The 23,352-nt window shown below is 39.3% G+C and overlaps 1 protein-coding gene across 10 annotated transcripts in view; it reads right to left on the bottom strand.

Moving 5' to 3' along the window:
* Positions 1-19,703, bottom strand: part of gpatch8 (G patch domain containing 8) — a 125,677-nt gene extending 105,974 nt beyond the window's left edge. For 3 of the 10 annotated variants that reach the window (XM_073070656.1, XM_073070658.1, XM_073070659.1), the window contains exons 1-2: positions 19,577-19,611; positions 1,890-1,964 (exon numbers count right to left, since the gene is read on the bottom strand). Coding sequence is in view for 2 of the 10 variants with exons in the window: in XM_073070648.1 (XP_072926749.1) it covers positions 1,890-1,964; positions 19,577-19,621 (120 nt within the window). In the remaining 8 variants the exon portion in view is untranslated. Of the gene's footprint in view, positions 1-1,623; positions 1,646-1,889; positions 1,965-19,576 lie in introns of those variants that run through there. The other 7 variants (XM_073070649.1, XM_073070648.1, XM_073070651.1 and 4 more) reach the window with 7 other exon arrangements.
* Between the last annotated feature and the right edge of the window lie 3,649 nt (positions 19,704-23,352).

Genomic DNA, 23,352 nt, shown 5'->3' with positions numbered 1-23,352 from the left:
TCTTCGTAAGGAAACAAGTTAACTTGATAATTGTTAACTGGTAACCCATTTGGCACGTAACCCTTGACCCTTAACCATTTACTCATGCTGGTAACTTCTGATTAACAACACCTGTAATTTATTCCTGAAATATGTCATTGCCAGCAAGCTCAGCATTTTTTGTTCATCTCCAATTGAAGAGTGTAGTGTCAAACTAACCTGAACTGCTACAATCAGTATGATGAAGAGACTCATATAGGCAGTGAATTGCATTGAGTAAAACACACAAAATGCTGGAGAAACTCATGTCAGGCAGCATCTATGGAGAGGAATAAACAATCGACATTTCAGGCTGAGACCCTTCATCAGGATGTACTGATGAGGTGCAACTGAAGGTGAAATTGGAAGTGGCTTCCCATTGCTATTGCCTTTGTTAGAGTAGTTCCAGATTTGGGACGAGTTATTGAAAAAACCCCGATTACTGCTGTATATTTTGTGGATGTCAAGATACCACAGCCACAATGCAAAAAACGGATCAATCAAGTTGCTTTATCCTACACAGCATTGAGATTCTCAAGTTTGTTGTAACTGAATACATCGAAGTAAATGGAGATTAGACACTATCACTCCTACCTTGTATCTTCAAATAGTGGGAAATTACCTCTACATATTTACTCTTTAACCACTTCCTGTCAACAAATCAAACCGATTGAAGAAAACTTCTGCAATGGTAGGAATTTCAAGAGGAAGCCAAGATGGATCACCAACTCAGCACTTTATAACTGAAGATAGTTCAGCACCTCAATTTTGCCACTCATATGCTGGGCTCCTCCATGAGGAAAAGGACATTTATGGAACCACCTTTCATTAATCCAGTCATTCAAGAATGGATAAGGCTCCAGAATGTAAACTTTTGATCTAACCTGTTTGTTATGAGATGAACTTCCACTAAGTACCAGTTTAATGTTGAAGCTGCAGCATTAACAACATTAAAAAGAAATCAATCTTGTGACTGGACAGTCTCTCAAAAAAAAAATCACACTGGCCTCAATTACCTCAAAAATAGTTGTACCTAGTAGAGTTCCGATCATCATAGAAAATTGCAGATTAAAGAAAAAAGAAATATGGCAGTGCATAATCCAGCTTGCTTCATGATTCCTTAGCTTGCTTATAGTTTGCTTCCATTGGAAAAGGAAATGCATTTCCATTGTTAGCTTGCCCTTAGTGGTAGGTCAATTTCAAACAATGCTAATACCAGATGGCAATTGCACTGCAGTAAAACAAACTTCCTGCATAACAGGTCAATGTAACCAATAAAATGTGTACAAAATATCCAGTAGGTAAAGGAGATCATCACATATTTCCAGTCCTTTTATAAATTTAATCATGCCACTCATCTTACATTGCATATGAAGTTCCAACCTTTACCATGTGAGTGCAATGACAATTACTACACACAAAAGCAAAATGCTGAAATACCAAAGCACTGGATTAACTCATGTAATGTAAAACTGAATTAGAACTACATAAAAGTTTAACAATTAAAAAGGAGACTTCTATATGGTGGGATTATTTACTAAGCGTTTTAAAGTAGCAATGAAGCATGTGTACTATTTATCCATGAAGTACAAAATGTTGATTTACCTTAAGATGCATTTTTCATGTCCTGTATATATAGTAGCAGCAGAGCATTAATAAATATATTACAAAATCCTGAAAAGCTTAAAATTAAAATAAAAAGGTGTACACTAAACACAATTTAGTAGTTCGGGCCAATTATGCAATTTTCACTGTTAGACACTGTATGGACTACTTATTCAAAACTGATATTGTCACACCACCTTTAGGGCACCCAATCATCATTCTCGTTTATACCAAATTAGCTCTCAAATCAAAATTAAAGTCCTTACCGATTCTATGGGCTTGTCCAAGGATGCCTGTTCAATCTCCAGGTGTCCTTCTTCATATTGATCGAAGTGATTCCCCTGGGGGGAAAAAAGTCAATAGAATATAGTAAGGAGATACTGTGAAAAAAATTATCACTATCTGATCTCTCTATGTAAGATTGCTTTGAAACAATTCATGAAGAAAAGTGCAATCAATACTGAAATCAGAGGTGCTGAATACTGTGCACTGTGCCTAATTTTCATTCCTCAGAGTTCAAATATTAAAAAGCACACTTACTGAACAAGTGAACATTTAAACTCTACATATTTACAGTTCCATCTGAAATCTGATTTGAACATTGAATATTCAATAAAGCAGAGCTGAATTCACAAGGATGAACATCACCTACACTACCCAAAAGTGCTCAACTCTGACAAAACTTCATTTGCATCTCAAATTTTAATTACTCAATATTTTATTGTTTTAAAAAAGGTGATATATAAATGTTTATTTCAGAAAAACTTAAATATTTCATTTTAGTTTCACCTATGCCAAAGGATTTGATAATCCTAATTCACTGGCATATTTTAAATTCCTTCTAAATTTTCTCTCAAGAGAAAGTACAATAATACGACACTTAAATATGAGAATAAAAGCAGCTATGAAATGACAACAAATCTCAACATTTTGTGGGGAGAAAAGGGAGTATTGATTAATTACACAGATAATGAAAGAAGTAGGCAAATATGAATTATTAGCTTTATGACAAGCCAGATGGACGGCACAATCTATCACAATACATTCACAATTCATCAATAATCCTTTATCCATTTAATCCATGGCTAGTTCATAGCTATGTAAATACAGATTACTAATTAATAAAAACATCTGCTGTTACTTTGGTTCCAACCAATATAGTTCTGCCATGGAACGATTTTTGAAGCAACTATAACAGAAGTGATTACCTGGAAAGTATGAAAATAACTCCATAACTATTGACTACCAATCATTTTTAGGGACAGACAAGTTCCACGATCCTCTAATATATTACGTCGGTGTTGTGGGTAGAATAGGATTTTATGTTGTACGTGACCAAGATTGAACAGAAACAGTCATAAAAATCAAGCAGACTATTTCAGATACTTGTCATGTGATATGTTGCAATTGTTACAAAACTGAACAGAATCACTGATCAACATGTTGAAGAACTGCTTTTTATTACTGTACCAAGTAGATCAAATGTTTTTTCTGTATCTAAATCTGTTAGAATAGAAAGGTACAGCATACAAAGAAACTTGCAAGTGGTCTATAGGGACTAACAATATCCCTTCATGATGTAAAAACAACAGCGCTAGTTCTATGCTTCTGTTTCATCTCTATGGGCACTCAGATCAACGTACAGCTGCTGCAATTTATCCCTGTTCTTCATTTATGAATGTTCGCTTTACGCCATTTCGCTTTTACAAAAGACCTACATTAGTAACCTGTTTTCGCATTACAAAGAGGATTTTTGCTTTTACGAAAATTTTTCCCATATAAATTAATGGTTCTTCGCTTTACGCCATTTCGGCTTAAGAAAGGTTTCATAGGAATGCTCTACCTTTGTAAAGTGTATCACACACTTTAAGCAGATTACAAATGTTGCTGGACTTTATGTAATCAGCAAAACAAATTGTACCTGCAAGAAAACTAGATGTTTCATTTGAAGAGTTAAAAGTAGGTCACTTAAGCAAGTCCCAAAGCCTTTGCCATGTTTTAGACTTCTGATCATTTAGAATAAACTGAACTGATTGAATGCTGGCTCTAACAAAAACAGTCTGAAGGAGCTTTTGGGGGGGGGGGGGGGAGAGAGGAGCTAAGATGGCACTTAACAGCAACTCATTCAAGCTCATTTGCGGTAACAGCTTAGTTTCCACCTCCGATGACTCTCTTTTTCCTTTTCAGGCTGAAGAGGTTCTTTTGAAGACTCTGACCTGGAGTTACACTCAAACTGTTTTTTTGCGGTGGTGGGACTGGCTATCAGGATCTCACGACCAGCTGCTTTTTGAAATCCCAAGGACACGGCATAGAAAACCAGTGCATCTTTGGGATTCCGAGGTTTCGCAGCCCTGTGGGCAAGGTTTCTATGCCAGTGCCTCTGACTGAAGTGCCGTGGAAGGAAACAGAACATTGGGCGCAGCGGATCAGCTGTTGGAGGCTCTATACTTGGCGAATCTCTCGCTCTGTGGTGGGGGAAGAGTTTGTTGCCGATTCTCAAGTCAGAGAACTTTTTGGGGGGGGGGGGGGGGGAGGCAAAGACACTATCAGTGCAAACTAGCAAGTTGTTTTGTTATGTCTCCCTTCTCACTGTGAAAGGGAGACACCTCCACTTCCCTTTTTTTTAAAGTGAGAGAGAGCCTGTGGTATGTTGAATTGCCGGGTGAGCGATTAGTTGTTGTTGTACTGCAGATCATGGTCTTTCTTGGGGTCTATGCTATTGCTTGGTGAGTGGAGGGTGCTGATGCTTTTTGTGGAAATGGGTGGGGTGGGGGAGAGGGTCATTGCTTTGCTGCTGCTTCTGTGTGGAGGGAGGGGGGGCTTTGCGGTTCTAACGTTTTAACCGTCACTCATCCTTTGGGACACTTCGTGGATGTCTGCGAAGAACAGGAATTTCAGGTTGTATATTGTATACATTCTCTGACATTAAATGGAACTATTAAAACTGTTGAAATGAATATACTTAGCTCCTTTGCCTGATGTTGGTTGTCATTAAATGTTCTTGGAGTCCCTTTGTTTAACCATCCATCACCCTGATGTGAACATGCTTAGACCTGATTCACTGGTTGTAGAATTGTTAACTGCCTACAAACATGCTGACTTCACTCTTCAGCATCTACATAGACCCATGCTTTGTCTTCACCAGTTTACCCATTTTGTGAAACTCCTTATTGGACCACAGAATGATGGTAACTGAAGAGTAGGGATATGTTAATCACCAAGTTATATACCAGATTAGTTATTAAATACAAGGGTTCACATACTTTTTCTAGCCTGGACAATGAATGCAACAATGTGTTCAATAAAGACATGAAAAGTACAATTGTTTGAGTGGTGTTAGTTTAGGCAGACTATGTTTGTCTATTATTCTGACTTAGATTAAGATCAGAACGCATTTTATGACCCAAAAATGCAAAAAACCACGTAACTGAAAAGGATTTACAAAATTTTTCTTGCAACCATTTCTGAATTATGATCACTGCACTCTGCAGCTTGTAATTTCCCTTTAAGAAATATACTTTTGAATGGTCTAAACAAATAACGATTGTACAATCTCTGAAGAATTTGACGAACTTGACTCTTGAGAATGCAGGAACAGTCAATGTTTGGGCCAGATACTGTGTCAAATCCCAAAAGAGGAAATCAAACCCATGTTCAGCTTCATTACGCTATACAGAATAAAGCAACAAGCCAGATTGAAGTGTTGAGGCCTCGAGAGCAGAAAATGTACTAGTGTTCGGCAACATCTGCCTGTGTTTGACCTGCCTCCCTTTTGTTACTACCATCAGGCAGGAGGTGCAGGAGTCTTGGGTCCCACAACACTAGATTCAAGAGCAGTTGTTGCCCCTGCAGCCATCAGGCTCCTGGACCGTCTCAGTACCGAATGGACTCCGCAGTCCATGGATTCACTTTCGGAGAAAATGCAGCTCAAGTAATTGTTCACTTTTTTTTTTACCATTTGCACATTGGATGTTTGTCAGTCTTTGTTGTGTGTTGTTTTTTTCATGGATTCTATTGTGTTTTTGTTATGTCATTGTCTGCAAGAAGATGAATCTCAAGGTTGTATATGGTATGTATGTATACTTTGATAATAAATTTGAACTACAGTACTGTGCAAAAGTCTTAGGAACATAAAAATTCTGTGAAGCAAAGATGCTTTCAAAAATAAAAAAGTTTCTAAATATCAGAAAAATTACTAAGAGCAGTAAAAAGCCAAATCATATCAATGTTTGCTGTGATCATCCTTTGCCCTTAAAATTGCATCAATTCTCTTAGATACATCATTGTGCAGTTTTATTTAAAAATCAGCTGATCGGTTATTCCAAGCATTTTGGAGAACTTGCTACAGTTCTTGTGCAGACTTTGGCTGTCTTGCTTCCTTCTGTCTTTACAGGTAATCCCAGACAGCCTCAATGATGTTGAGATCAGATTTCTGTGGTGACCATACCATCTGTTGAAGAACTCCTTGTTCTTTTTGCTGAAGATAGTTCTTTATGACCTTGGGGTGTGTCTGGGGTCATTATCCTGCTGCAGAATGAAGTCGGGATGCTTCTGTGATGGCATTATGTGATGGATGAGAATCTGCTTGTACTTCTTAGCATTGAGGATTCCATTAATTCTGACTATATCACCAACTCTGTTTTCAGAAAAGCAGCCCCAAACCTGCAGGGAACCACTGCCGTGCTTCACTGTTGACTGCAGACACTCATCCATGTAGTGCTCTTCAGCTCTTCTACAAACTGCCTCCTGGTCGAGGCAAAAATTTCAAACTTTGACTTTTCAGTCCAGAGTACTTGCTGCCGTTATTCAGCGCCCAGTCCTTGTGTTTTTGTGCATTGGTACATCTCTTGGCTTTGTTTCCACTTTGAAGGAATGGCTTTTTGGCAGCAATTCTTCCAATGAATACCACTTCTGACAAGACTTCTCCATACTGTAGAGGGCTGTACTTGGGTTCCAGTGGTTTCTGTGAATTCAGAGCTGATAGCAGTGCTGAACTTCTTCCAATTTAAAAGGGATGTCAATTTGATGTATCTCAAAGTTCAAAGTAAAATTTATTATCAGAGTACATATATGTCACCACATACAACGCTGAGATTCTTTTTCCTGCAGGCATACTTAGCAAATATATAGAACTATAACTGTACTTAGCAAATATATAGAACTATAACTGTAAACAGAATCAGTGAACAACACTGTGCAAATGCAAATATAAATAAATAGCAATAAATAATGAGAACATGAAATAACAAGTTAGAGTCCTTAAAGTGAGATCATCGGTTGTGGGAACGCCAGAAATAGAACAAGTGCAGCTATTCCCTTTTGTTCAAGATCCTAACAGTTGAGGGGTAGTAACTGTTCTTAAACCTGGTGGTGCGAGTCCTGAGACACCTGTACCTTCTACCTGATGGCAGCAGTGAGAAAAGAGCATGGCCTGGTTGGTGGGAATCTGATGATGGATGCTGCTTTTCTATGGCAACATTTCATTTACGTAGAATGGTTTTAGGGTTTTACCCATGCTGTACTGGGCCGAATCTATTACCTTTTATAGGATTTTCTTCACAAATGCATTGGAGTTCCCATACCATGCCATAATGCAGCCAGTCAGTACACTTTCCACCACGCATCTATAAAAGTTTGCCAGGGTTTCTGATGACATGCTGCATCTCTGCAGACTCTTGTGGAACAGGTGCTGTCGTGCTTTCTTCACAATTATGTGTGTCCAGGACAGGTCCTCTGAAGTAATGACACCCAAGAATTTAAAGTTACTGACCCTCTCCACCTCTGATCCTCCAATGATTACTGGCTCATGACCTCCGGTTTCCCTCACCTGAAGTCTACAATCAGTTCCTTGATCTTGTTGACATTGAATGAGAAATTGTTATTACACCACTCAGCCAAATCTCATCTGCTGCACTCAGATTCCATAGCTGACCACTGTGTTTCTGGTCCTCAACCGTACCCATTTCTTTATGCTTCTTCAGAAGAGCTTGGACAGCACATCTTGAAGCTCCTGTCTGCTGCAAAATTTCTGCTTGCAGGGTGACCACCTTGTGTCCTGTTGTTCTGCTCACTCTTGCCATTAAACTGTCAGATCTGCCACACCCTCACCTTTTAGTTTGGTTATACTTCACCAGTTTGATTCCTTCTACACCCACTTGTTTCAGTTAATCAGTTTAGTTCATTCAACTCATGTCCTTGATCATTCGCATCCTGTTTGTTATTTTTGTCTAATCATGTACTGGGCTATATACCTACAAAGTAATCAAGTTTTTATTTGAAAAGTGGCCTATTACTTAATAAGTTATTTGAACAAAATACAGGAATTCCTGTAAGACTTAATTTTTTGGAAAATGAACATTTGGAAATCTATAATTTGCTTTGTCTACTGCCAAACTAATGCAGAAGACAAAAAGTATCTATAAGAATTTATATAAAAAACTAAGGTGCCTAATACTTTTGCACAGTAACATACACACATACCATCTGAAAACTATGAAACTGTAAGATCTTAAAAAGAGTAATGGAACATGTGGAAAAACCGTCAACTCATTTCCTGACTGAAGAACATTCTTCGATGACAGCACTCTTTTTGTCACCAAACGTTTGATATGCATGGACTTGTTTCATCCAAATTTGCTCCACCTTAAACCTTTAATGAGACTTCATTTAACATCCAGAAACACTCAGCGACCACTTTATTTGGTACAGGAGTGGAACCTGGTGTGGTCTTCTGCTGCTGCATATTTCCTCCGTTCTGTTGTTTGGTCTGGACAACAACTGAACTTCATGACCATGTCTGCATGCTTTTATGCACTGAGCTGCTGCCCCGTAACTGGCTGATTAGATATTTGCATTAACGTGGCCACTAGGTAGGTGTACTCCATGACCTCAATTAACTTTAGATACTCCATCTTTAATAAATGCCCACTGTCTAACCATCTCTGTCTTAATCACTCTAAACAGAATACAATAGTCTGCCCTCCTTATCCGCGAGGGATTGGTTCCGAGACCGCTCGTGGATACCAAAAAACACGGATGCTCAAGTCCCTTATTCAGCCTGTCTCAATACGATGGATCTTAGGACTCAGCGGAACCCCAGACCTTATTTAACACGTCTCACTGCAGTGGACATTAAGACTCGGCGGTGGAGCTCTGAATCCGCAGTGTTTCTGTTCACAAAAATAATCATGATCACGATTGAAAATAAAATGGAAATAAAGCAGCGATCGGAAAGAGGTGAAACGACATCGGTCATTGTAAAAGCGTTAGGCTACGTCAGTCAACGATCAGAACAATTTTAAAGGATAAAGTGAGAAAGGCCCTGCCCTGATGAAAGCTACAATTATTACCAAGCAATGCAGTGATTTAATTATTGGGTTTTGGGGTTTTGAGTTTTTGATCCTCCACATCAACCTGGCATGAATGGAGAGCGCACTCAGGAGCGGACTGTCACTGGATCGAACTCTGGAACTTCCCGAGCCCGGTGCTGAAACATACATTCTTTAAGTGTTTTATATGCACAGAAAGGTAAAATATATACTACATACTAAGACCAACGTTTGACTAACTGACGCTAAGTAATACCAGATGTTACTGTTCCGACTTACTTAGTAAGACAACTTTCGATTTTTTTCGATCCCAATCCACAATAACCCACGCACGTCCTGCCGTATACTTTAAATCATCTCTAGGTTACTTATAATACCTAATACAATGTAAATGCTATGTAAAATAGTTGTTATACTGCATTGTTTAGGAAATAATGACAAGAAAAAAAAGTCTGCACATGCTCGAACAACAAGTGATGGAAGAGCACTTTCGGGTTTTCTCGATTCGCGGTTGGTTGAATTAATGCATGCGGAATATGCGGATAAGGAGGGCCGACTGTACAGTAACTTCTTAACCATTAATGTTCAACTGACTCTGCTGATTTATCCCTTTTCCCAACTCTTTATTTTCCAAATAAAGTTAGACGGCCAATCTCACTACAATATCTATTGCTGCTCATTTCAGTAACCCGAAACACATTTCAAATTACAAGTCCAGGTAACTTACCTACTTTATGTGTGCTCCCTCTTTAGTGGAACAGCATATACAAATGAAAAGTACACATTTAATAATTTAACTACATCCTCCCTCTGCGTAAAAATTCAATATTACTCAAGAAAACAGGCCATTTTTCCCCCAAGTATGATGTCTAACCTGTAGCTAATATGTAGATATCACTTTAATGTTGCCTCAGTCTTTTTCCATAAATTTTCTTTGGCTACAAAATTATCTTTCAGTCCCTCTTCCATTACCTTCCTGATTACTAGTTGATTCTTCTGACATTTTGCCGTTCAAGTCCATTGTCATTTGACTATACATATATACAACCCAAACAAAACAAAGCTCCTCTGGACCACAATGCAGCCACAAAACATATCACATTACCATATGTTAATAAAATACAATTCAAAATGCACATAGTGTGAAGCACAAATAAATAATAAACAGCTCACTAAACTAGTGACGAGACCTCAGTGGAGGCAGGGTATCATTCAATATTCTCACACCCAAGGCAGTCCTAGTCCTGATGTCCCTTATACCTCCTCCTAATGATATATAACCATATAACAATTACAGCACAGAAACAGGCCATCTTGGCCCTTCTAGTCCGTGCCGAACGCTTACTTTCACCTAGTCCCACTGGCCCGCACTCAGCCCATAACCCTCCATTCCTTTCCTGTCCATATACCTATCCAATTTTACTTTAAATGACAATACCGAACCTGCCTCTACCACTTCTACTGGAAGCTCGTTCCACACAGCTACCACTGAGTAAAGAAATTCCCCCTCCTGTTACCCTTAAACTTTTGCCCCCAAAAGTAGGTCAGGGATTGTGGGAGAGGCGGGTAAGGATCCTCAACAATGATTTGGGCCCTTTGTCTGCAGCATTCCCAGTAGATGTCAGAAATAAGGGGTGGGAGACCCAGGAGATCTTCTCAGCAGTTTTTACTGTCCTTTGTCAGGTCTCGGACCATAAGACATAGGAGCAGAATTTAGCCCATCAAGTCTGTTCCGCCATTTCATCATGGCTGATCCCGGATCCCACTCAACTCCATATACCTGCCTTTTCACCGTGTATCCTTTGATGCCCTGACCTATCAGGAAGCAATCAACTTACGTCTTAAATACACCCACTGACTTGGGCTCCACCGGAGACTGTGACGGAGCATTCCACAGATTCACTACTCTGGAGAAAAATTCCTCCTTACCTCCATTCTAAGAGGTTGCCCCTCAATTTTGAGGCTGTGCCCTGTAGTTCTGGATACCCCACCATAGGAAATATCCTCTCCACATCCACCTTATGTAGTCCTTTCAACATTCATTAGGTTTCAATGAGATCCCCTGCATTCTTCTAAATTCCAGTGAGTACAGGCCCAAAGCTGCCAAACGTTCCTCATATGTTAACCCCTTCATTCTCGGAACTTTCTCTGGACTCTCTTCAATGACAACACATACTTTCTGAGATATGGGGCCCAAAACTGTCGACAATATTCCCAAGTGTAGCCTGAGTAGTGTCTTATAAAGTCTCAGCATTATCTCCTTGCTTTTATATTCTATTCCCCTTGAAATAAGTGCAAACATTGCAATTGTCTTCTTTACCACTGAGTCAACCTTTAAAATATCCTTCTGGGAGTCTTGCACGAGGACTCCTAAGTCCCTCTGCACCTCTGAAGTTTGAACCTTCTGCAAATTTAGATAATATTCAGCACTATTGTTCCTTTTACCAAAATGCATTATCACACATTTCTCAGCACTGTATTCCATCTGCCACTTTTTTGCCCATTCTTCCAATTTGTCTAAGTCCTGCTGCAATTGCATTGCTTCCTCAGCACTACCTACCCCTCCACCTTTCTTCATATCATCTGAAAACGTTGCCACAAAGCCATCGATTCCATATCCATTGACAAACAATGTGAAAAGTAATGGTCCCAATACTGACCCCCGAGGAAAACCACTAGTCACTGGCAAACAACCAACCAGAAAAGGCCCCTTTTATTCCCATTCAGTGCCTCCTGCCTGTCAGTCATTCCTCGAGTAAGCAGCCTCGTGTGGCACCTTATCAAATGCCTTCTGAAAATCCAAGTAAATGACATCCAATTGTCCACCCTGCTCATTTCTTCCTCGAAGAACTCTAACAGATTTGTCAGACAAGATTTCCTTTTACAGAACCCATGCAGACTTTGACTTAATTTATCATTAGTCTCCAACTAACCCGAAACCTCATCCTTAATAATAGACTCCAACAATTTCCCAACCACTGAGGTTAGGCTAACTGGCCTATAATTTCCTTTATTTTACCTTTCTCCCTTCTTAAAGAGTGGAATGACATTTCAAATCTTCCAGTCCTCTGGGACCATGCCAGAATCAAGTGATTCTTGAAAGATCATAACCAATGCATCCACTATCTCTTCAGCAACCTCCTTCAGGACTCTGCAATGTAATCCATCTGGTCCAGGTGACTTGTCCACCTCAAGACCTTTGAGTTTGCCCCGCACTTTTCACTTTTAATAACAATGTTCCCTGACACTTACAGACCTTGGGCACTCCGCTAATGTCTTCCTTCCACAGTGAAGACTGAAGAAAAGTACTCATTAAGTTCATTTGCCATTTCTTTGTCCCCTGTTACGTCCTCCACCAGAATCATTTTCCAGTGGTCCAATATCAACTCTCACCTCTCTTTTACAGTTTATATAACTGAAAAAACTTCTGGTATCCTGCTTTATATTTTTGGCTAGTTTGCCCTCATACTGCATCCTTTCCCTTCTTATAGCTGTTCTTAGTTGCCTATTGTTGGATTTTAAAAGCTTCCCAATCATAACTTCCCACTCACTTTTACTACTTTATATGCCCTTTCCTTGGCTTTTATGCAGTCCTTATTGTCCTTTGTCAGCCACGATTGCTTACCCCTGCCCTTTGAAAACAACTTCTTCTGTGGAACATATCTATCCTGTGCTTTGTGAGCTATTCTCAGAGACTTCAGCCACCTCCGGTGCCATCATCTCCACCAGTATCCTCTCCCAATCGACTTAGGCAAGCTCCTCTCTCATGTCTCTGTAATTCCCTTTATTCCATTGCAATATTCATAAATGTGATTTATGTTTTTCCCTCTCAAACTGCAGTATGAATTCAATCATATTATGATCACTGCCTAAGGGTTCCTCTACATTAAGCTCCCTAATAAGATCTGGGTTATTACACAACACCCTTTCCCCAAGTTGGTTGAAGCACAAGCTGCACTAAAAAGCCACCTCGTAGGCATTCAGCAAATTCCCTCTCATGTGATCCAACACCAACCTGATTTTCCCAATCCCATAATGAAGTTCCCCATTACAATTGTGTCATTATTTTGTGTGTGTTGTTTTTAATTTCCAGCATCTACAGATTTCCTCGTGTTTGCATTATTTTGTTAGATGCCTTTTCCAGCCCCCTTTGGAATCTCAACCCCACATCTTGGCTACTATTTGGTGGCCTATATACGATTCCCATAATGGTCTTTTTCACCCTTGCAGTTTCTTAACTCCAAATGCAATAATTCAACATTCTATGTCACCTCTTTCTAAAGATGTAATTCCATCTCTTACCAACAGTCACACCACCGCCTATGCCTTCCCGCCTGTCCTTGTGATATAAAGTATATCCTTTGACGTTAAACTCAGAACTATGATCTTCTTTCACCCACGACTCAGTGATGCCCACAATGTCATACCAACCAATCTCTAATTGAGCCATGTGTTCATCCACCTTATTCTGAATGCTACTTACATTTAAATAGAGCACCTTCAATCCTGCATTCTTCGCCCTTTTGAATTTTGCCTCTATGGTACAATTTAACTTGTTGCTTTGTCTGCATTTCTACCCAATCATCAGCTTGTCCTTCCTTACATTCATGTTACATCCATCATCTACTTGTAAACCTGCTGGCTCAACCTCAGCTTGATCATACCGGTTCCCTCCCCCCCCCACCCCACCATATTAATTTAAACTACTCCCAACAGCTCTAGTAAATCTTCCCACAAGAATATTGGTCTCACTCGGATGCAAGCGCAACCCGACCTATTGTACAGTTCCCACCTGCCCCAGAAAAGGTCCCAATTATCCAGAAATTTGAATCCCTTCCCCCGCTCCAATTCTTCAGCCATGCATTTATTGCTATCCTCACTGTCTCATGGCACAGGAAGCAATCCCAACATTACTACCCTTGAGGTCCTGCTCCTCAGCTTCCTTCCTAATTCCTGTTATTCTTTCAAGACCTTCTCCCTTTTTCTACCTATAACCAATGTTATCAATATGTATCATGACTTCTGGCTGCTCATCTCTTTTCAGGATATTGTGGATGCATCCAGAAACATCGTGGATCTTGGCACCTCAGAGGCAAACTACCATCCATGTTTCCTTTTTGCATCCACAGAATCGCTTATCTATCCCCTTACTATACAATCCCCTATTACTGCTGCCACCCTCTTCAGTTCCGTTCCGTTCCTTTCCCATAGTTGGTATCATTTCTCATATATGAAGGATACTTCTTATATTTTTTGTTGCTATCCTTCAAAATTTGCAGATGTTTACCTACCTTGTTCTAGATTTTAAGAACTCATTTAAAAAAGAATCACTATTGTAACTACTACTCCTTTGTTCAATAACCCAAGCCACTTAAGACTATATCCTTGAACTATCATCAATGCTTTTTATTCAGAATAGTATCTATTTACAATTTTATTCAAAATCGTATCTATTTACAATTGTAGCGTAGTTGGTAATTAGGAATATTAAGAATTTCAGGCATATGAGCCCTACTCTAATAATACAACCATCGCATGCTGTAATTTGTGCTTTGTAGATGCAGCATCTTTAGTGCAGATCAATTTTCTAATTTTGATAAATTTCTTTAAATATTTCAAATATGCAACTGCTGCCAATTACTTTACCTCTTATACTACATTAATATACTAATTCTGGGAGTCAGCAAAGCAGCTTAAAATATGATTGCCATGCCATTCAATGCAACTAGCTGCAAAGCTGAGTAACATTTGCCAAATCAGAGATTAGGGTATGAAAATCCATTTATATTTTCCCATTCTTTAACCAGGTTGCCAGGAAACCAACTGAACTTCAATGAAGTCCATCACATTTAACACTGCTTTGATTTATTGAATACGTTTTCTCTTCTACCCCACCCCCACCCCAGTGGAAACAATCTGACTGTATCTAGAGCGAAACAAGCAGATTTCCAAAGATTTATGACTACCTTACAAGAGAAGAAATCCTCTTCAGCTCTGTCTTAAATGGATGACCCCTTGTCCCCTAGTTCTACATAATCCGGGGTAAACATCCTCTCAGCATCCACACTCACAATCTCAACAGAATCTTGTCACAATAAAATCACTTATTTTTCTGAACTTCCATGAATATAGGCCCAACCTGCTTCACCCATCTTCATATATCAAACCTCATTCAGAAGTTCACTCTGAGTCAAAGTATATACTATGAAGAACCCCAAATGAATTGAGCAAAATGTTAAGACATTTCTTCTTCACATCCAAATTGAATTGAGAAAAGCAGTGCAAGGTTCCTTCAAGTCTACTGTCTTACAATACCTTGAGACAATTGTTCAATTTAATCCAGACACAAACAGCAAAAATGAGGTCAGCAAATCGAACTAGTGGCAGAAAACCTGGTGAGAAAGTGACCCAATTGGGCTGTTAAAGTCAAGCTGAAACGACCTCAGTTCCAGGCTGAGAGACATCATTCATGTGTTTAATAATAATCCAAAGAAATAGAACATAAGATACACTAAGTCAAACATAGAACACAATACACCAAGTACATCAAAGTTATCCACTAAACATAGTGCAACGTAATTGACTCCATGTAATAGTAGGGAAAGGCAAATTATATCTTGGAACAAGGTACAGAATGATGGTATAATCAAAGAGCCCAATAACACTATGAGCAGTGAAGCACATTTGACAACTGAATCAAAAACTAACTCATTCTCTATTATTTTGTATTAACAATTTAGTGTTTATTATACCATATAATACTCAAAAAGATCATGAGAGCTCGAAAGCATGTTAACTTCACTATTCTAACAAAAACAATTCAAACTAGTTGAATTCAATGCAACATTCTCAAAGGACTATAGGAGGTTATAAATGTAGAAGGGGGGCAAGTCAACAACAGAATTGTAAACAAAAGGAAATGACATAAATAATTAACATTTAGATGGTGTCTGATTAAATCCAAAACTTATAGTGTACATGACTTTGTAAAGGTTAGAAGGGCAGAAATGCTTTGAAAGCCTTGGCACATGAAAGAGATGGACCAGACAGCACTAGAACATATAAATACAACCGTAGTAGTAGGCTCAAGAGATGGCAAGGAGAAAAATTTGGGTGCTTTTTTAAATATTCACTTTGAGTCCTAGATATCACAGGCAAGTTATTTACTTCCCATCTAATTGGACTTAAGATGGTGGTGAGCCCGCCTTCTTGACCAGCTGCAATCCTTCTAGTGAAGGTACTTCTGCAACATGTTAGCATGGCCATTACTCAGGGATAATGAGGGGTTGGCAATATATTTCCAACTCAAGATGCTGTGACTTAATTAGCAACTTGCCAGTTGGCAGTGCACCTATTGACCTTGCCCTGCAAGCACTAGAAGACAAGTCTGGGAGGTGCTCTCAGGAGTAACTTGAGCAAGTAACTGAATTGCATTTTGTTCACGGTACACACTACAGCCACTGTGGGCTTGTAATGGTAGGAATAAACATTCAGAGTGGCTGATGGGATGCCAGCCAACATGACTGCTTTTTCCTGGATGGGTTGAGCTCGAGCTATTTGTACAGAGAATTTGAGTTTCCTCCATCATGTTCTGTTCCTGACTTGCCTTGTTAATGGTAGAAAGGTTTTGCTGTTAGGTGGTGACTCGAAGGCTGCTGGATGCCTTAAATTTTTAGGTGGTTACATGAACTGTGCAACTGGGTATCATATCTATAGTGACCTCAATGTTGATCACGGGATTTAGCAGAAGATTAGAAAACTGTCTATTTGGCATCCATGTTCAAAAAAAGTGAAGTAAAAAGGCAATAATAAGATTTTAAGCACAACATTTAATGTAGGAGAAAGTGTTAGAAAAATAATAATATTGAAAAATCATTAGGTAATCAAGCACAACTGACATTGCTTTACTATTACAACATACATTAATAACTTTGAAACAAAGCATAGTTTGAAAAATTACACTGTTCATTTTGGAACAAGGATCCAAATTTGGGGGAGGAGAGAGGGAACTACAGAAGGCTACAGTACCAGAAGATTTGGGGGTCCCTGCAGACTAAACAAAGGAAGTTGGCATGAGTTCTGAAGGTAATAAGGAAGACTAACACAAAATTAGCCTTTATTTCAAAGGGATTAGAGTATGAAACTTCAAATACAAAAGGCACTAGTGAGACTATATATAGCTATAGATTTAAGATTATTTTATTGTTAATAATTCAGGGAACATTCACTCAGATGATCCCAGGTACAGAGTAATTGCCTTAGCAGGGAAGATTAAATGGATTGGGACTCCAATTCACTAGAGTTTAGAAGAATTCAAGGGGCTTATCAAGATGTGATACATAAGAAACAAAAGAGGCTAAATGCTGGGATGATGTTTACTTTAATGGGAGTGCATAATCTGCAGAGTATACCTTTCGGTGTCCCAAGGAGCTCAATGCCTTCTCACATGCTTTTTCTCCAATTTAGAGCAGTCAAGAATTAAATACATATTCTGATTGAGATGGTGAGAGTAATGCACCGTTGCCCATCCATCCCCCCAAAAAAGTGAGATTTTGAGAATGCCCTTGAAGCATCTTCTCTGTCCTCCAGGAAAAATCGTGCTGTGGCTGTGCGCAGTGATTGCATGGAATACAATCTGAATGCAGATATTGGCCTGAGGAAGGTCATGACAATGTTTCGCCTACATGGCCACAGGATTTGGAGAACCATCCCACTCAGCTGTGTATGAATACTAACCAATGGGAAAGCAACTGTTGGAAGCCTTCTCCATAGATTGGAATATTTGATAACATCATTGTATTGTACAACTGAGCACAAATACAATACTGCCTTGAATCCCTAAACAATACATCACATTTTCCCCCAGCAATTACTTTTAAATACTTCTATTGTTATATCAACTGAAACAATTGATGCTCTTTACACAAAAAGACCCTTATTTTCTCTGTTACAAAAAGTGATGTTAAATGGCATAAAATAAATTGGCCTGAATTAAGCACAGCAAACGCCTTGGATCAAGGGCAAACAATAGATGTTTTTCCAAACATTATTCATCCTTAGTGAACATGCAAAGATAGGCAAATTACATGTTATTTTAATGTTCTCGAAATTTCAGTATCATCTGAAATAAATCCACAAGTTCATTTTTTTCAAGTTATTTGTGCTAAGTACAAATAAATGCTTTTACAATTTTAAACATTTTACACCCTTCCCAAAGCACTAAGTTTATTTGAAAACTACATTGAGAGTACCATAGTGTACATTACAGTGAGTCAAGTAGTTTCATTCAAATGTAAAACATTTATTTCCAATACACTTTGGTATTGAACCATGGTAATAAAACAAATCCAAAAGGGTTTGAACAAAATTACAATAATACTTAACATGTAAAATATCTTTGAGATTGTTTATACAAAGGACCAAAAAAAGTTAGTATTTGGATTTATATTTTAAAATCTCAAAATAACAGAAGCTAGTCAGAAATATTGGAAATCAACTTGGAATATTCAGATTATTTTGGTTTCTCTGCCCTCCCCAACCACTCCAAGCCTGCTGCAGCCACATATCAAACACATAACAATCATAAAAGTGCTCACAAACAGCTTATATGTCCACACCTCTTCGATTAGAGTTTTTAAAAAAGCAACTCAGTTTTTGTTTACGCAGAACCCAAATCTGTTCGATTTTAAGGAGTTCTAACCTTCACCCATCTTCCTATAAACAGAGCAGGCAGACTAAAGGAGATCCATAGGGAATATCCCTACTCGTCACAGAATTACATCAGCAGAACCAAAAAGGCTGGGAGTGGCTGACTTTATAATTAAATAAGATGTGCCATCCTACAAAATTAATATTGCAATATACACCTAGCTCATTTTTACAAAACCACAAGAGATTCTACCAATGCTGGATATCTTGAGCAACACACATAAAATGCGCGAGAAACTCAGCAAGTTAGGCAGCATCTACGGAGAGGAATAAACAGTCGACTTTTGGCCTCGGCCCAAAACATCAATGTTTATTCATTTCCATATATGCTGTCTGATTTACTGAGCTCCTCCAGCATTTTATGTGTTGCTCCCTTTCACACAATCCTATTTATAAAATAAAATCGCCAAATTAAATCTACCAGTAAAAGTCACCCCAGATCCGTTGATGGAAACGGTTCCCTTCTCAATATTGCACTATGAATAGTAATAAGAAACAAGCAACAAAAATCACTGGAATCATACTAATTTATACAATCATACAAAATTTATACAATAATGAAAGTTGACGAACAGAGGTGTGGGAAAAAAGGGGAAGTAGCGGGGTACATGGTGTCAACAGAAGGGAAAATGAGGGGAGAGGTAGAAAAGAACGGCGGGAAAGGGGAGAGGGGCGGAGGTGGAAGGAGGGCTCGGAGCCGCAGGGGAGAGGAAGAGCCGCAGGCGGCCGAGGCCTCTGCACTGCAGACAGGGTGCCTGTGGGGGGCGGGGGAAGCACTGAGCAGCGCGCAGCCCGGCCCAAAGCCATCAGCGCCGAATACCAGCCGACAGCTCCTGAGCTCATCGCCGAGCCATTCAGCCTTCAACCGTGAGTGCGCCGCGCCTGCCCGGACTGCGGCCACTCTGTGTTCCCTTTACCTGGAAATCCCGGTCCTCGTTGAACCGAGCGAATTTGTCAGCCATTTTGCCGACACTTGTTTTTCCTGGCGATCAATTTTTTTCGCTCGTTCACTGCTCACCCTCGCTCCAGACCCCACCCCTTCCGTCACACACACGTGATCCACCAACTTCACCTGATTAACGCACGCTTCCGGTACCGAGGAATCGATCGGCGATAGGGAGGCGATCATGTGGCAGTATGACTGATAGGTCGACTAGCCATTCAAGGTACAAATTGATGTAGGCTGTGACAGTGTAGGGGTACGCCCTACGTGCTGCATTCTGGAGCATGTAGTCCACTAATCGGCAGTATGCTGAGCTATAAAATGTAGTACGTAGTTTACAATGTTGCAAGTCATTAGTATGCATTGTAGTGTTTACTCAGTCTCAGGTTCACGGCGGGCATCTTTGAGCATTATGGATAGTGATAGTTATTCGAAATGAAGGGTCTATAATTGAGTCCTGTGTCTTTTGATGTTACGTCTATTTATAGAATTGTGTCATTTCACTATTTGTGATGTAGGCAAGCTGTGAGTGCGATTTGCAGCCCAACTATAGTATCATTAATTTCAGAATTGAACTGATCTAAGCTTAATATAGTTAATTCAGTATCAGAACGTTTTCTTTATTACTTGAATAGCCCGCAAGCCAATTATATGAATATCGAATTTCAGATACTGTAATCCAGATCCCCCGAGTTTCTTTCAGCCATCATCCTCCCCATTCTCTTTCTCCCCTCCCCCAATCTACCTTGTCTGCCCTTCCCAGACTTGTTACCCACACACATATCCACCTGGATTTCTCTTCCCTCCATTCACCTAACCCTTTTTCCTATATGGTTTCATCTGCCTAATCACTTTTTGTTTCTATAGGCCTTGCCTCAACATTCTTTCTTCCCAACCTGCTGGGGTTTTCCAGCAATTTATTGCTCCAGATTCCTGCATCTGCAGTCCCCTGTGTTTTTATTGTGCATGCAGTATAATGCACATGAGATTGCATGTATAGCATTTGTCTTAAAATAGAGAAACTGGCAACGTTTAGAGTAAGATATAACATTTTGCAATATGCAAGCTTAATATACATCTCTATAAATGGGTCGTTGGGGCCTAGAAATCCCAAACATAGCCCAACCTTTTTTGTTATTGTGACTCGTTGTTCTAAAGTTTTAAATGGAGCACTGGCCTCAAGCCTTGTGGTCTTCTCATCCATCATTTCCTATTCAAGTCCACTATATTTTGCTTCCTATTGTACCTGAAGTACATTAGCCATGTGATTAACAATAATCTTTTTGAATGAATTTGAGCACCATCTCTCCACTCCCTTCAGGCATGATGAAATGTAGGAGTAAGAGTAGGCTCTTTAAGCATTTCTGCTATTACTGGCTCCAAAACCTTTTATCTTTCAAGTGCAAATTAAATTTTAAAAATGTTCCATTGTCAATTGCCATTACACATCATGTACTAATTTTCCATGATGTTGAATCTTTCTTAACTTCACTCTTAAAAGGACTCAGTGCTTTGATTAATCTATCGGTGATTTTTTTTTCTTCTTTCTCAAAAAGAAATAGAGTAGAACTTCATGAACAAAATATTGAAAGGGTAGTAAGGAATTCAGATTTGAAATTACAATAAGATCAGCCATTTTATTGAATGCCTGAGCAGGATTGAGGGGCTGAGAGGTTTTCTCCTGCTCCTAATTCATATGTTCATACTTAAACAAACTATTCAGATTTCTATCGTGCACACATTTTAATTTTGTATTAAGGTTTTTATTTTCAACAAGTTTTTAAACAAAGGTTGGAGTTGCCTGTTTAATAGATCACACATCATTTTGATTTGGAAATGAGCCGAGCTGTTCTTGTAGTGTCCTTCAATTCAAGTTATATTGTCATGTAAGATCTGTTTGTGAAAAAGCACACAAGAGGACACAGGTTTAAGGTGCTGGGGAGTAGATACAGAGGAGGTGTCAGGGGCAAGTTTTTACGCAGGGAGTGTGAGTGCATGGAAATGGGTTGCCAGCAATGGTGGTGGAGGCGGAAACAATAGGGTCTTTTTAGAGACCTTTGGATAGGTACATGGAGCTTAGAAAAATAAAGGGCTCTGGGTAAACCTATTAATTTCTAAGGTAGGGACATGTTCAGCACAACTTTGTGGGCTGAAGGGCCTGTGTTGTGCTGCATGTTTTCTATGTTTCTAAAAGAGTTGCCTGCTCTTCCTTTTTCTCATTTTGTGTCATTAAAAAAAGTATATTCAATGGATTTTTGTGCTCTATAAGTAAAGATTGCAAATCTTTATCCTATGGAAATGTTCTTCAAGGCATATGCAAGTCATAAATGTGATACTGGCACCCCGAGTTGTTCATGTGGTGATATCAGGTGTAAGAACGTGATTGGAGAGAGTTCTGAGCATGCGCAGAAATGATAGAAAGATCTGGAAGCATGGCGCTGCAAGACAGGTGTGGTTGTAGTTAAATAAAAGTTCTATTTCTCTCTCCAATCACGTTCTTACACGTGATATCACCACATCTTCCTTTCCTTAAAAAGAAAAACAATTAGCAACATTGACCAGAGCAAATGCATAATTTAACACGTCTCTATCAGTCTTTCTGGGGGTTTACAAACACGAGTAGACCTTCTCAGTGGTTCACACAGTTCTTGTGTTTCGTTGTTATTTCCATGTTTTGTCTGGTCCGCATCAGTTAACTGAAACTCTGAAGTTGGCTCTTTCTTGAGGTCTTTGCAATTTCTTCTTAACATTGCTCCTTCTTCTGTTTGGACCATGTACGATCTGGGTTGTACTTCCTCAAGTACTGTAGCTTTCTTTTTCCATGTGTTCATTTTGTCTTGTATCCTCACTTCATCTCCTTGGTACAGTTCAGGTAATGGATGAGAACATCTGTCAAAGTATGTTTTCTGCTTTGCTTTGTGTTCATCTTTCCATCTTTTCACTTGTTCACCTCCCTCTGTTCTCAGAAGGCTCTCATCTATTGACAGATTGGATTTGAAACAGTATCCCATCAAGAGCTGAGCAGGCGAAAATCCACATTCAAGTGGAGTACTGTCATAGGCTAACAAAGCTTTATAAAAATCACCTCCACTATCTTTTGCTTTGTGCATCAGCTTCTTGATAATTCCTACTGACTTCTCAACCAATCCATTGGACTGAGGGAAAAATGGACTAATGCTGTATGAACAAAGCCCCATTCATGAGCAAACTGTCCCATGCATTCACCATTGAATTGTGGACCACTGTCTGAAAACTTCATCAGGAACACCATGTCTGGAAAAAACTGATTTCATGCATGTAATTACATTCTCTGCAGTTGTTCTGCTCAGACCACACGCTTCAGGATACAATGAGTAGTAATATGTTATTAATAGATAATCTTTGTTGTCAGTTACAAACAGATCAACGCCTACCTTCCAATAAGGTCTCTGAGGTCCAGGATGTGGATGCAGTGGCTCCTTAGGGTTGCTAGGTTGGTATTTAAAGCATATTTGACAAGAAGACACCAATTCTGCAATTTCTTGATTCATCCTGGGCCAAAACATCACTTCCCGCTCCCTTCTCTTACATTTTTCAATACCTACGTGGCCTTCATGAATTTTCCCAAGCATTTCTTTTCAGAGACTTTTAGGAATCACAATTCTGCTACCTTTGTACAATATCCCATCCACAACAGACAGTTCTGATCTGTGGTTCCAATATTCTTGTACTTCTGAGGTACAGTCATGCTTATTATCTGGCCATCCATCC

Source organism: Hemitrygon akajei, chromosome 18 (genome assembly GCF_048418815.1).
Source record: "Hemitrygon akajei chromosome 18, sHemAka1.3, whole genome shotgun sequence".
Taxonomy (NCBI): domain Eukaryota; kingdom Metazoa; phylum Chordata; class Chondrichthyes; order Myliobatiformes; family Dasyatidae; genus Hemitrygon; species Hemitrygon akajei.
The sequence above is the reverse complement of the archived record's forward strand: the minus strand, read 5'-3'. Positions and strand labels throughout refer to the sequence as shown.